This window comes from Xenopus laevis, chromosome 5S (genome assembly GCF_017654675.1).
Source record: "Xenopus laevis strain J_2021 chromosome 5S, Xenopus_laevis_v10.1, whole genome shotgun sequence".
NCBI lineage: Eukaryota > Metazoa > Chordata > Amphibia > Anura > Pipidae > Xenopus > Xenopus laevis.
Window position 1 is genome coordinate 95,496,058 of NC_054380.1, and position 12,835 is coordinate 95,508,892.

At 40.4% G+C, this 12,835-nt stretch overlaps 1 protein-coding gene across 4 annotated transcripts in view; it reads left to right on the plus strand.

Moving 5' to 3' along the window:
- Positions 1 to 8,384, plus strand: part of gnb4.S (guanine nucleotide binding protein (G protein), beta polypeptide 4 S homeolog) — a 60,152-nt gene extending 51,768 nt beyond the window's left edge. For 3 of the 4 annotated variants that reach the window (XM_018264526.2, XM_041564050.1, XM_018264527.2), the window contains 5 exons: positions 678 to 840; positions 2,477 to 2,543; positions 3,832 to 4,033; positions 4,982 to 5,198; positions 7,632 to 8,384. In XM_018264526.2, coding sequence (XP_018120015.1) covers positions 678 to 840; positions 2,477 to 2,543; positions 3,832 to 4,033; positions 4,982 to 5,198; positions 7,632 to 7,738 — 756 coding nt within the window. In that variant the 3' untranslated portion in view covers positions 7,739 to 8,384. 4 annotated transcript variants of the gene reach the window in all.
- Positions 8,385 to 12,835: the final 4,451 nt, after the last annotated feature.

The following is a 12,835-nucleotide window of genomic DNA, read 5'->3' on the forward strand; positions in this document are numbered from 1 at the left end:
ATCCCAAGAGTTAATTAAATCCAGGAAGTACATAGTGCCTAAATGCTGAAACTCTTGCTCTCATATATAATAAAAGGCACTAAGTTTGCCCAGGTGCAGCAGCCATTAGCAATTAATAAGTTATTTGTTTTTATAACAGGCAACCAGTAGTTGCTGCCTGTTGATTGGTTGCTATGGATTACTGCTCCTGGCAAGCTTAGCAGGCTAATTGAAAAGTTGCTTAGAATTAGCCATTCTATAAAATACTAAAAGTTAACTTAAATTTGAACCACCTCTCTAATATCTCAGAAAATGAATATGAATTGCATTAAGTGTTCACGGCATTTTTTTTTTTTTTTTTTAAGTTTGTAAATTCTTTAAGTATTGAGAAATTTTGGGAGGATAAAGAAAAGTGAAGGTGGAACTTCCAAGAAATGCATACAATAGGGTAACGGTGCATTGTATTTAAATGTATACCTTTATCTCCTCTGATTACAGGATGGTTAGGCAAAAGGTTAAAACTTAACCTTGATCAGTTTTGCTTTATTTAAGAAAAGTTTTTCAACAAAACAAATAGAATAGCCCCTTTAACCTGTCAGGGCAATAAGTCTTGTGGAACTTTGAACCATAAAACGAGTGTTTAGTGGGTGCAGAACTGCTATTGCTAATGTCTCTGACCTTGAGTTTAATCTTTGAAGATGCACGCTATTCCTCTGAGATCCTCCTGGGTGATGACTTGTGCATACGCTCCATCTGGAAATTATGTTGCTTGTGGGGGATTAGACAACATCTGCTCCATCTACAACTTAAAAACGAGAGAAGGCAACGTGCGAGTGAGCAGGGAGTTACCAGGCCACACAGGTAAGAGATTCTAGATGGGAAACCAACTATTTATAGTGCAAAGCACTCACCAATGTCCTGTGAACACTAAGGGCAGCGTGACTTTTAATTAAAGTGGACCCGTCACCCAGACATAAAAATCTGTATAATAAAAGTCCTTCTTAAATTAAATATGAAATCCAATTTCTTTTTTTTTTATTAAAGCATTCATAGCTGTTGTAAACTCATTTAAAAATATCAGCTGTCAATCAAGTATTACCTACCCCGCCTCTATGCCTAGGCATAGAGGTGGGGCAAGCAATTACTTTCACTTTCCATTCAGCACTTCCTAGATGTCACCACTCTCCCTACATTCCCCCAGCTCTCTTAATGATTTAATTGTGTAACCAGGGCATGGGGATGGACATTGGGTCCCTCTCCCCTGGTGCACAAACAAAATTCTGAGATTCAAGGCTTGCCTTAATAACAGTGTCCACAAAATGGCTCCTTCCTGGTTGCTATAATTATGAGTTCCCAGACTGATGGAAACAAGATTCAAATAATTTATACCGTGTAATTAAAGTTCATTTTGCTTGACTAACATGATAAAATAGGATTTGGATAATTTTGTTTGGGTGACGGGTCCCCTTTAAGATATATATTTATTTAAAATAAAAAATGATTAGATCAACATTGTACCTTGACTATTAGTCAGCCCTGTATATTCTCTGCCTATACAGTATATTATCCAACTGTAAAGAGCATAGATGGGAGAACAGAACTTTTCAAATTCAAAATCTTATTTCCCACAGACATTTTTTTGCATTATAGATATAAAAAAATCTATAATGCCTTCTGTGGTATGGAAGTTCCAATAATCTTTACAAATATGTTTGTCATGCATTGAATTGAGAAGGAATTAATGTGTGACAGCCTAATACATTATTCAGTTTTGTTGTGGGGTGGGGTTTCCATGTTTTTAAAAGCACCTATTCTCCTATGTATCCAATCCCAGCTTTACATGCATTCTATCACTACTTCGATCATTCTTACTCTCGGTTACATTAATGAGCTTTTTCAGTTAAAGGATCCAGTACTACCTGGTGTATGTTAGTCATACCAGTGTGCTTTATCAATTACCCTTTCATCTGGCCTGTAGCTGCTACATGCAATGCAAGGCAGAAACCATTAGTTTATATCATCACAACTAATTTTAGTAAACAACCTGGTTAATTTGCCTCTGAAATAATGTAAAGTGGGACTGGGGCTGAGTCTGACATTATTCTCTATTGAGGACCAGGTTGTGTGGCTCATGGTTGGGAAGGAGTTGGATGTGGTTCCTAAATGTTCCTGGTACTGGTGTTGCCAGTTTGCAAGGCACACTTGAGCAGCAAACGTTAGATTGATATCAAGAAGAGGTTGCCATATCTTATTTACTATCAACAGTCATGCTTTCTACCAGAGGGGTTTAAAGCCCACCTTTCAACATGTGACTTGTTCTGTGGTATCCAATCCTCAGCTATTTTACAGTCAGACTTTATATGCACTTTTCTCTCTGCTTCATGCTTTTTAGTGCTTTGCCATTTACACTGGCCTAAATACATTCTATTGCAATATGCAGACAAAATAAGAGGATGCTGGTAGGGCCACCGTTTGACTTAATTTTTTAATTTCATAGGTTACTTGTCATGCTGCCGCTTCATTGATGATAATGAAATTGTCACAAGCTCAGGAGACACGACCTGGTAAGTAAAATTCAATTTATGTGAGAGAGATGAAGGGTTCATTTAATATAAGGAGCTCCTGACTCTGTGCTTAGAGGGTGCAGGCTGGGTAAGAACAGTAAAGGTCATTATTAAAGGAGAACTGAACCGTAAAAATGAATATGGCTAGAAATGCCATATTTTATATGCTGAACTTATTGCACCAGCCTAAAGTTTCAGCTTATCAATAGCAGCAATGATCCAGGACTCCAAACTTGTCACAGGGAGTCACCATCTTGGAAAGTGTCTTCGATGAGCAGCTGTTGAGAAGCTAAGCTTAGGAGTTGTAAATTATCAAGCAGAAAATTAGGTTTGTCTGTAATATAAGCTGATGCTGCAGGGCTGATTATTAAATTCTGATGCTAGTTGCACTGGTCTCTGTGCTGCCATGTAGTAATTATCTGTATTAATTACATTGTGACATATTCTATACGTAGTGTATATTTTGGGTCGGTCCCTAAGCTCAGTAAGTGACAGCCGCACAGATCATGTGCAGTGAATCAACAGAAAACAAGATGGGGAGTAACTGGGGCATCTTTGGAGACACAGATCTTTACTGCTGTGGTTGCCTTGGGCTGATACAGAATCCCAAAACATAAAGTACAAATTTCTGCCTTAATTCTTTAGTTAAGCTTTAGTTCTCCTTTAAAGGAGAAGGAAAGGTTAAAACTAAGTAAGCCTTATCAGAAAGGTCCATCTAAATATACCAGTAAACCCCCAAAGTAATGTTGCTCTGAGTCCCCGTGAAAAGAAACACAGCATTTCTTTCCTTCTATTGTGTACACATGGGCTTCTGTATCAGACTTCCTGCCTTCAGCTTAAACCTCATTGCCCTGGGCAAGAGCATGCTCAGTTTGCTCCTCTCCCCCCACCCCTCCCTTCTCTACTGTAATCTGAGCCCAGAGCAGGGAGAGACTCAGGCAGGAAGTGATGTCACACCATGTTAATACTGCAGCTCCTATCCTAAACAGAGAGTTTCTAGAGATTTTTACTCAGGTATGGTAAAACATTCTACAGAATAAATATAGCATTCTAGCTTGCACTATTGCAGCTAATCTATTGGCAATAAAATGCCTCCGTAGCTTTCCTTCTCCTTTAAAGCTCTGCTGCTGTATCAATACAACTAATCTTTCTCATTCTGATATGGCAAGCTCTTTTGGTTTCATAGATTTAAATAATACCAAAGAGAGTGTCTTTTCAGGGAAGGGAGGTTGTCCATATCTTTTCTAACCTTGCCATGTGCTGATTTCCTTTTCCACCCTTGCACTAGTGCTCTCTGGGACATAGAGACTGGCCAACAGACAACAACTTTCACAGGCCACACCGGAGACGTCATGAGTCTGTCTGTGAGCCCCGACATGAGAACTTTTGTTTCTGGTGCTTGTGATGCTTCATCAAAGCTGTGGGACATCCGAGATGGGATGTGCAGGCAGTCATTCACTGGACACGTGTCTGATATTAATGCAGTATGCGTAAGTATTCTAGCAGGGGATGCTGAGTTATTTGCATATTGTTGTCGATGTGAAGCATTGGTCCCCTCCTTGCTGCAAAATGAGGAATCCCCAAGCTGCAGCCTTCCCTCTATAACTGTTTTGCAATATGGATTATTCTAGGTTTCAATGAATGTGCCATCTAGTGGCAGATTATGCAACATACACACCGATATACATTTTTCATACATACATAAACATCTAGAAATAATATCTATTGGTTTCCTTTTCAGTGGTTTTCTTATAACAGGCACACTGAATCCAAAACCCAATTTGCATATTAAAGGGCCCTTTCTCACACTAGCCTAAATCAACTTGCTGTGTGACTGCAAAAGGCATGTCTCATATGAAGTGCTGGCCATGTTCTATGGCATGTGGAAAGAGATCACACGTTGGGTGGCAGTAGCTGTTAGTAGAGTCCTGCAGCGGGTCGGGTACCCGCGGGTTGCCCGCAAAAACCTGCAGTAGAAGTTCCGGGTGTGGGTATAAACTCGGGTTGGCGGTTCTGGGGGCCTCGGGTCTTCTCAATAGTGATTTTTACTCCTTTTTTCCTGATCACACCTACTTCCGATGATGTCACTTCCGGTTTACAATGACAGCACTTCCGGTTTTGCTCCTTTTTTTCTGATCACGCCTACTTCACATTTACAATGACCGCATTTCCTGATTCTTGATGCTTAGCGGGTCGTGGGTACGGGTTGCGGATAAGGTACTTGCGGGTCGGGTCGTGTATCGAGTCCAAGCGGGTACAATGCGGGTTGCGGGTCCAGGTTGTGGATTGCAGGTTGCAGGTACGGGTCGGGTAAGGGTTGAAAAAAAATGGACCCGCGCAGGATTCTAGCTGTTAGCACGAGAAAAGAGATGTTTGTTCTGCTAGCAGGTTTTCAGCATTTAGCCACAAGTCACATTTCACTTCTTGTGTTTTTTCAGTTCTTTCCCAATGGACACGCGTTTGCAACTGGCTCTGATGATGCGACCTGTAGACTGTTCGACCTGCGCGCGGACCAGGAAATGATGATGTATTCTCACGACAATATCATTTGCGGTATCACTTCAGTAGCATTCTCCAAAAGTGGCCGCCTGTTACTTGCTGGATACGATGACTTCAACTGTAATGTGTGGGACACCTTGAAGGGTGAAAGAGCAGGTGAGTTGGCTGAACATCTTAATAAAATGTGTCTAAAAAGGATTTTAGTCTTAAAGGGGGTCGTTCACCTTATGATAGTTTTTAGTATGATGTAGAGATTGGTATTTTGAGACAATTTGGTTTTCAGTTTTTTATTATTTGCTGTTTTTGAGTTATTTAGCTTTTTATTCAGCAGCTTTTTTGCATTTTAAACAATCTGGTAGCTAGGGTCCAAATTACCCTAGCAACCACGCACTGATTTTAATAAAAGACTAGAATATGAATAGGAAATGACTCTGATGAAGTGTCAGGTTTACTGACACGAAACGCGTTAGATGTAATCCCCCTCCACAACAATTTTAATGCGCTTAATAAAGCCAATAATATGATATCTAAACGCCAGACTCCGTTATTGCTTTGAACGGCGCTCTGCAGCGGTACCATTGAAGTATAAGTGAAGCCGGCTAGAAGGAGCCGATATATCGCGAGAGCTGCGGCTTAGCAGGAGCCGGCGTGTCACGGGTGAGCTCCGCCATTAGCCGCATCGTCTTTTCGTTTGTTGTATGAATAGGAAAGGCCTGAATATAAAGATGAGCAAAAAAAAGTTGCAATAACAATACATTTCTAAACGTACAGAGCATTTGTTTTTTAGAAGGAGTAAGTGACACCCGTTTGAAAGCTGCAAAGAGTCAGAAGAAAAAGGCTATAAAACATTAAAAAAAATTAATAATGAAAACCCAATTGAAAAGTTGCTTAGAATTGTTCACTTTATAACATACTAAAATATACTTAAAGGTGATCCACTCATTTAAATTTAGTTTCCCCTTGTAGTGATGATAAAATACCTGTCCTTATGTTTTCATGCATTTGTGTGAGCGTTCGTTGCCATATTGCTTGTCACAGAGGGGGCATTCACCATACCCACAGCATTCCCCTACAAACCTAGAGGCCCATTTATCAAAGTCTGAATATATCTCATTATTTTGTACAAACTACAACCAAATCAACAAATCTCTTTATTTATCAAAACATTTTCCCGAAAATTTCCTGTGCAGGAAAAAACGGAAAATTTCGGATGGTACGAATTTTCATTTTGCGCATGAAAACTCAGATTTTTCAAATTAGAAGAAATGTTCTATGAATAAAATGTTTTAACAAGGAACATTTAAGTATATTTGTAGCTTTTAAATGGATTGCTTTGCCTTTTTCATGGATACATCAGCTGATTAGATTTGGCTGCTAGAGGTCAAGTAGGAGAGGACAAGAAGTAATAATGTATTGAATCAGTGTGCCTATTGGTGGGCAGGGCTGCTAAGCCTAGATACTAGGTTGCATTTGAAATTCAAGCTAGGAGACAATGATCTGAAGGCAGAACATTAATTAAAAGTTAATTTTTTAAAGGAATGTTATCTTTTTTATGTTGAAAACACATACATATCACATCACTGGTGGGCTCATACCTAGGATTATGGCCATGTGGCTTTCCATTTGAGTTCTTAAAGGAGATGAAAAGGTTAAAACTAAGTAAGCCTTATCAGAAAGGTCTATATAAATACAACAGTAAACTCTCAAAGTAATGCTGCTCTGAGTCCTATGTCAAAAGAAACACCACATTTCTTTCCTTCTATTGAGTACACATGGGCTTCTGTATCAGACTTCCTGTTTTCAGTTTAAACCTCCTTGCCCCGGGTGTGAGCATGCTCAGTTTGCTCCTCTTTCACCCTCCCTTCTCCCCTCCCATCTGTAATCTGAGCCCAGAGCTATAAGTGAGCAGGGAGAGACTCAGGCAGGAAGTGATGTCACACTAAGCTAATACTGCAGCTGCTATCCTAAACAAACGGAGAGCTTCTGGAGCTTTTTACTCAGGTATGGTAAAACATTCTACAGAATAAATATAGCATTCTAGCTTGCACTATTGCAGCTAATCTATTGGCAATAAAATGCCTCCCTCCGTAGCTTTCCTCCTCCTTTAAAGGAGAAGGAAAGGCAAAAATTAAGTAAGCTTTATCAGAAAGGTCTCTATAAATACAGCAGTAATGCTGCTCTGAGTCCTCTGTCAAAATTAACACAGCATTTCTTTCCTTCTATTGTGTACTCATGGGCTTCTGTATCAGATTTCCTGTTTTCAGCATAAACCTCCAGGGCAGGGCTTGAGCATGCTCAGTTTGCTCCTCTTACCTCCCTCCTCCCCTCCCTGCTGTAATCTGAGCCTGTAATAAGGCAGGAAGTGAGGTCACAACAAATTAATATGGCAGCTGCTATCCTAAACAAACAGAGAGTTTCTAGTGCTGTTTAACTCAGGTATGGTAAAGCATTCTGCAGAATAAATAGAGTGTTATAGCTTGCACTATTGTGGCTAATCTATTGGCAATAAACTGCTTCGTTAGCTTTCCTTCTCCTTTAAGCGGAATGAGAGTGTTGGAGAGGAGTAACACTTGTCATTTGTCCCCACAGGAGTCCTCGCTGGCCATGATAACCGCGTGAGCTGTTTAGGTGTAGCTGATGATGGCATGGCTGTAGCTACAGGGTCTTGGGACAGTTTCCTCAGAATCTGGAATTAAACGGGAAGAAGATGAACGGTCTTGTACATTCTCCACCAAGATCTGGAGAGATCAATGCTGCAGCCTATAGCTGTGAAATAACATTTCTACCTTGTATTTGCAGGTGAAGTTTTTTCTATTCACTGATTATTATTACACAAAAAAAAAAGGCTTTCTTTTCAACTAGTAAAAATCAAGTGAAGTCATAACGGTTTAAAGGGGAAAAGAGCATTGATGACTATTTAAAAGGGGCTTGCACACAGGATCATGGTGACCAAGCATCTAGGAGCCAGTCTTTGTTTGTGGTTTGGTTAAGTTGTTTAACCCTTTCGCTGCTGGAAACGGTCAGCCTACCGTTGGGGACCTTGCCGGCAGCTATATGGTTAAAGGATTTCTGCTTTGTGCTCAAAGTCTGCTGAGTCTGTACTTTTTTTATTATTATTTTTTGTACATAACTGAATGTACACACTATAGCAGCCGATCATGTACGGTTTGTATGTAAAAAAAACAAAACAAAAAAAAGAAAAAAAACTCCTTTTTTTTATTTAAAGAAAAGGAACCGTAGCTTTGAACGCCACAATAGTTTAGTGATAAATAGACTCGATCGTTTTATTATTTTTCATTTTTTTTCCTTTTTTTAATTTTTGTGAACTTGCTGTGGATGAAATGGTCATTTGCAATGTGTGTGTATCAGTATAACTGTAGTATCGCTTCACTTTAGACACAGGCCATTAACTTTAAGGTTATTTCTTCCTTCATTCCTTTCCCAATTGATGGCCTGTTCTCCTTCTCTTCCGTCTTTGCCTACACACAATGTGTGACTGCTTGCTGTACTGTGATACTGAGCTCCCCTCCCTCACATTGTCAGTTGCTAACTACACCCATCTGCCTGCACTGACTTGTAAATACAGCATCCCCCCCCCAAAGTTTTTTTTTTTAGGGTAAGGGCACATGGGCAGATTCGGGGAGATAAGTCGCCCCGGCGACAAATCGTCTCTTTTTCAGGGCGACAATCTCCCCAAACTGCCTTCCTACCTTCCCGTCGGCTATAATGAAAAATCTCCAGCGGGATGCCACTGGCGGCACTTCGTTTTCCGAAGTCGATCGAAGATGCCTCACAAGGAAACTCTGGAAAACGCTGCCGATTTTTCATTATAGCCAACGGGAAGGTAGGAAGGCAGTTGGGGGAGATTGTCCCCCCGAAGAAGAGGCGATTTATCACCAGGGCGACTTATCTCCCCAAATCTGCCTGTGTGCCCTTACCCACAAAGCATTTGTTGCCTTCCATCAGAACAGCCCTTAATTTAGATTTACACTCTTAAACATGGAACTGTACGATCATCTTCCCAGTCTTAGACTTTTCTAGCACCCATTGGAATGTTATCTTGACTTTATTTTTGCCTCAGTGTGTGTTGTTTTCTACTAGCCTTGTGGGTCTGCTTCAAAAATCCTTCAACCAGAAACTCATTTAAAGGGATACTGTCAAGGGAAAAAATTTTTTTTTTTTCTTTTTCAAAGTGCATCAATTAATAGTGCTGCTCCAGCAGAGTTCTGCACTGAAATCCATTTCTCAAAAGACCAAACAGATGTTTTTATATTTAATTTTGAAATCTGACATGGGGCTAGACATATTGTCCATTTCCCAGGGGCCCCCAGTCATGTGACTTGTGCTCTGATAAACTTCAATCACTCTTTATTGCTGTACTGCAAGTAGGAGTGATATCACCCCCTTCCCTTTCCCACTCAGCAGCCAAACAAAAGAACAATGGGAAGGTAACCAGATAACAGCTCCCTAACACAAGATAACAGCTGCCTGGTAGATCTAAGAACAACACTCAATAGTAAAATCCCACTGCGACACATTTAGTTACATTGAGTAAGAGAAACAACAGCCTGCCAGAAAGCAGTTCCATCCTAAAGTGCTGGCTCTTTCTGTAAGCACATGACCAGGCAAAATTACCTGAGATGGCGCCTACACACCAATGTTACAACTAAAAATATACACTTGCTGGTTCAGGAATTAAATTATGCACGGTAGAGTGAATTATTTTCAGTGTAAACAGTGTAATTTAGAAACAAAAACGACATCATAAAAATCAGCATTGGCAGAATCCCATTAAACACACAGACACACACACACAACATGATGTGAGTTATTTTAAGTTGTGCCTATTGCAGTATATTGGAGATGCCTCTCTCTATGGCCAAACTTGTTTAGTGCCAAATCTTTCTTTCTATCACTTCAGCAGCTGATGTCCCAGTGCACCTTGACACCCCAATTCTGTTTCTAAATGTCGTGCCTCTTGTCATGTATGTGCCAATAAACAGCACCCGCACCAAAGCAATGAGTATGTGTCATATAAAGACTGAGATGGGGACAGATTTTCTAACCAGTTCATGGTTTTGTCACTGAAGGCAAGTCAGATACTGTAGATAAAGAAGGTTGGGATCTTAATAGATTTCAGAGCCTGATCTGGCCTCCCTCTTTATGTAGAAGAATATGTAAGAACATGGGTCCAAGTTGCAGCTGCTTCTCTTGTCCCATTATTATTTGATATTCCAGTCGTGCAGCTGAAGAATAGAACTGTGAGTGAAGTTGGTTAGCGGGAGGTCCAGAAATGCCAGTCCTGCTGATATCAGGTTTGTCTGTGACTAGAGAACAGGACAGGGCACTATGTATTATTTAGGTCATTGTTTCTCTGCTTGTGTTGGGAGTTTTACATTTACATTTTGCAACTGCTGCATGAAGACAGAATGAAGAGAAACATGCAGAGAGAGGGATAATGATGATAAACTTGATTATTTTAGAAACAATGCAGAATATTTAATGGAGTGTATTTAGAAAGTTACTTATTTCAGTATGAGGAAGCTTAGATTACATTTTCACTATAGTTCCCCTTTCATGTGAAACCCTGCATGTAGTCATGTGACTCCTCCTGACAGTGTGTTCCAGTGTTATTTCTCAGTTGCTGAATACACCGTAGACTGTAGCAGCCGCGCACTCTATGGGGCAAATTCACTAACCTCCGGAACTTCGCCAGCGACGGCTTCGCTCACAGCGCAACACTTCGGCAGGCGAAAATTCGCCAGGACAGAGCTAATGCACTAAAATGCGAAGTTGCGTCCAGGGCACAGAACGCTAGCAAAGTTTCGCTAGCGTTAATTTGGCAAGCAAAGCGAAGTTGCGCTAGCATTGGCTAATTTGCATACGGCGGAAAGTTAAAGTTGAATGGTATATTTTGCAGCAAATACATTACATTACACAAGCCCAGGGAAACCTTAATAAAATAAAATAAAGTTGTTATATTGCCCTACACATGAGCCCAGTGTATAGTTTATGTGCCATATGTAAGGGGGAAAAAAATTCCGCTCTTTTGCAGCCTATCACCCTGAAAAACTGAAAAGTTGACAGCGTTTTTTGGGACATAGAAAAATGTTTGAGGAACTCCTATCTACTCTATTGCACTTCCCCTGGTCTGAGGTGGTGAAGGCAAGTCTGGCGCAAGAGGTAACGTTCAGTAAAATCCGCATCTTAGTGAATTTGCGCAGTTACGTCCATTCCCCAGAGCAAAAATTTGCCTGACGTTCGAGTGCGAAGTAGTGCTAGAGTCTATCTCCTTCACAAGCTAATTTACACCGTTAGTAAATCAGCAAAGTCCCGAAATGACGTCACGCTGGCGAATTTTCAAAGTGTTAATCACTTCGCCCTTTATTAAATTTGCCCCTATGTTGCTTATTGTGTGTAACCAGCGGGACACCTGTGCACTATATGCGGAGGCTGAGCAGTTATTGTGTCACCCCCAAATGCACTATTTATACACATTCACATTGTTTTCCATTTAATTATGTGCCAATGTGTTGGGAATTAAGAGTGTGTTCCACCGACGAGAGAAGCCAAATCTTCTTTCCTATTCTCTCTGTTCACCTCTAATGCACGTGCGCAAAGGCTGCTGGGAGTTGCTTTGTATTTTCTGGGGAGCCTTTGGTTAATTATCCCAGATCCTTACATAGACAGGGCACCCTACACTCTTATATAATGTGCCATCTGAATCTGTTGGGTATCTTGTATGACACCAGTATTTGTTTTCCCCTGCCCTCAATATCTTTCAGCTTTGTGTGGGGCTCCTGTTCCCTGGATACACCAGCCAGGCATCACCCTGCAACTAAAAGACAGGGACAACTCTCAGACACTAAGGGGTTATTTATCAAAGTCCGAATTTATCTCAATATTTTCTGCTACAAACTCCAATCAAATCTGCTTGGGTTTTATACGCTTATTTATGATTACATTTTCCCAAAAATTTGCTTTGCGGGGGGGGGGGGAAATCAAGGGGTTTTTTTTGGATTTTTCCATCCGATCTTTAATTTTTTCAGGGTATTATACGAAACCCAGCGCACATCAAAAAATCATTAGGGCTTCTCCGATTGACTTATATGCAACCTCGACAGGTCTGAGATGCCGGATTTTCAGATTCAGACTTTTCCATCCTCAGGGTTTAATAAATTCCGAAAAATTTGTGATTTTTTAAAAGTCTGATTTTATTAAAAAAAAAATCAAAGTCAATGGGAGAGGTCCATATCCTATGTGGAAGTTTCAGTGGTCTGCCCTGGAATTAGCCCGAAATGATGACTTTTTCGGGCAAAAATCAGATTCGGGGAAAAAACTGTGCGATTCGCATTTTCGCACTATTTTTTCATGTATGTCCCTGATCCGATGAAATCATGAATTTTTTTAATAATAAATAAGGTGAAATCATGGATTCTAGTTTGGTCAAACTTTTTTTGAAAAAAATAATCAAATAAATTTGGACTTTGATAAAGAAGGCCCCAAATATTGGCCTTGCACATTGCCGCCTGTGAACTTTTGGCTTATTTTAGAGTCTAATGGGGTTATGTAATAAAAAGGCACTGAGTTTGCCCAGGGGCAGTTACCCATAGCAACCAATCAGAAGGTAGCATTTACTAGTCACCTGTTTAAATGCAAGAATCTTATTGGTTGTCATGGGTTACTGCTCCGGGGCAGTATATATATATATATAAGAAAGATGGCAGGATTTGGTTAGTAGTGGATTTTGGGCTGTCAGAGCAGCTGAGGTTTTCCGCTGGAGCAGCTAAGTA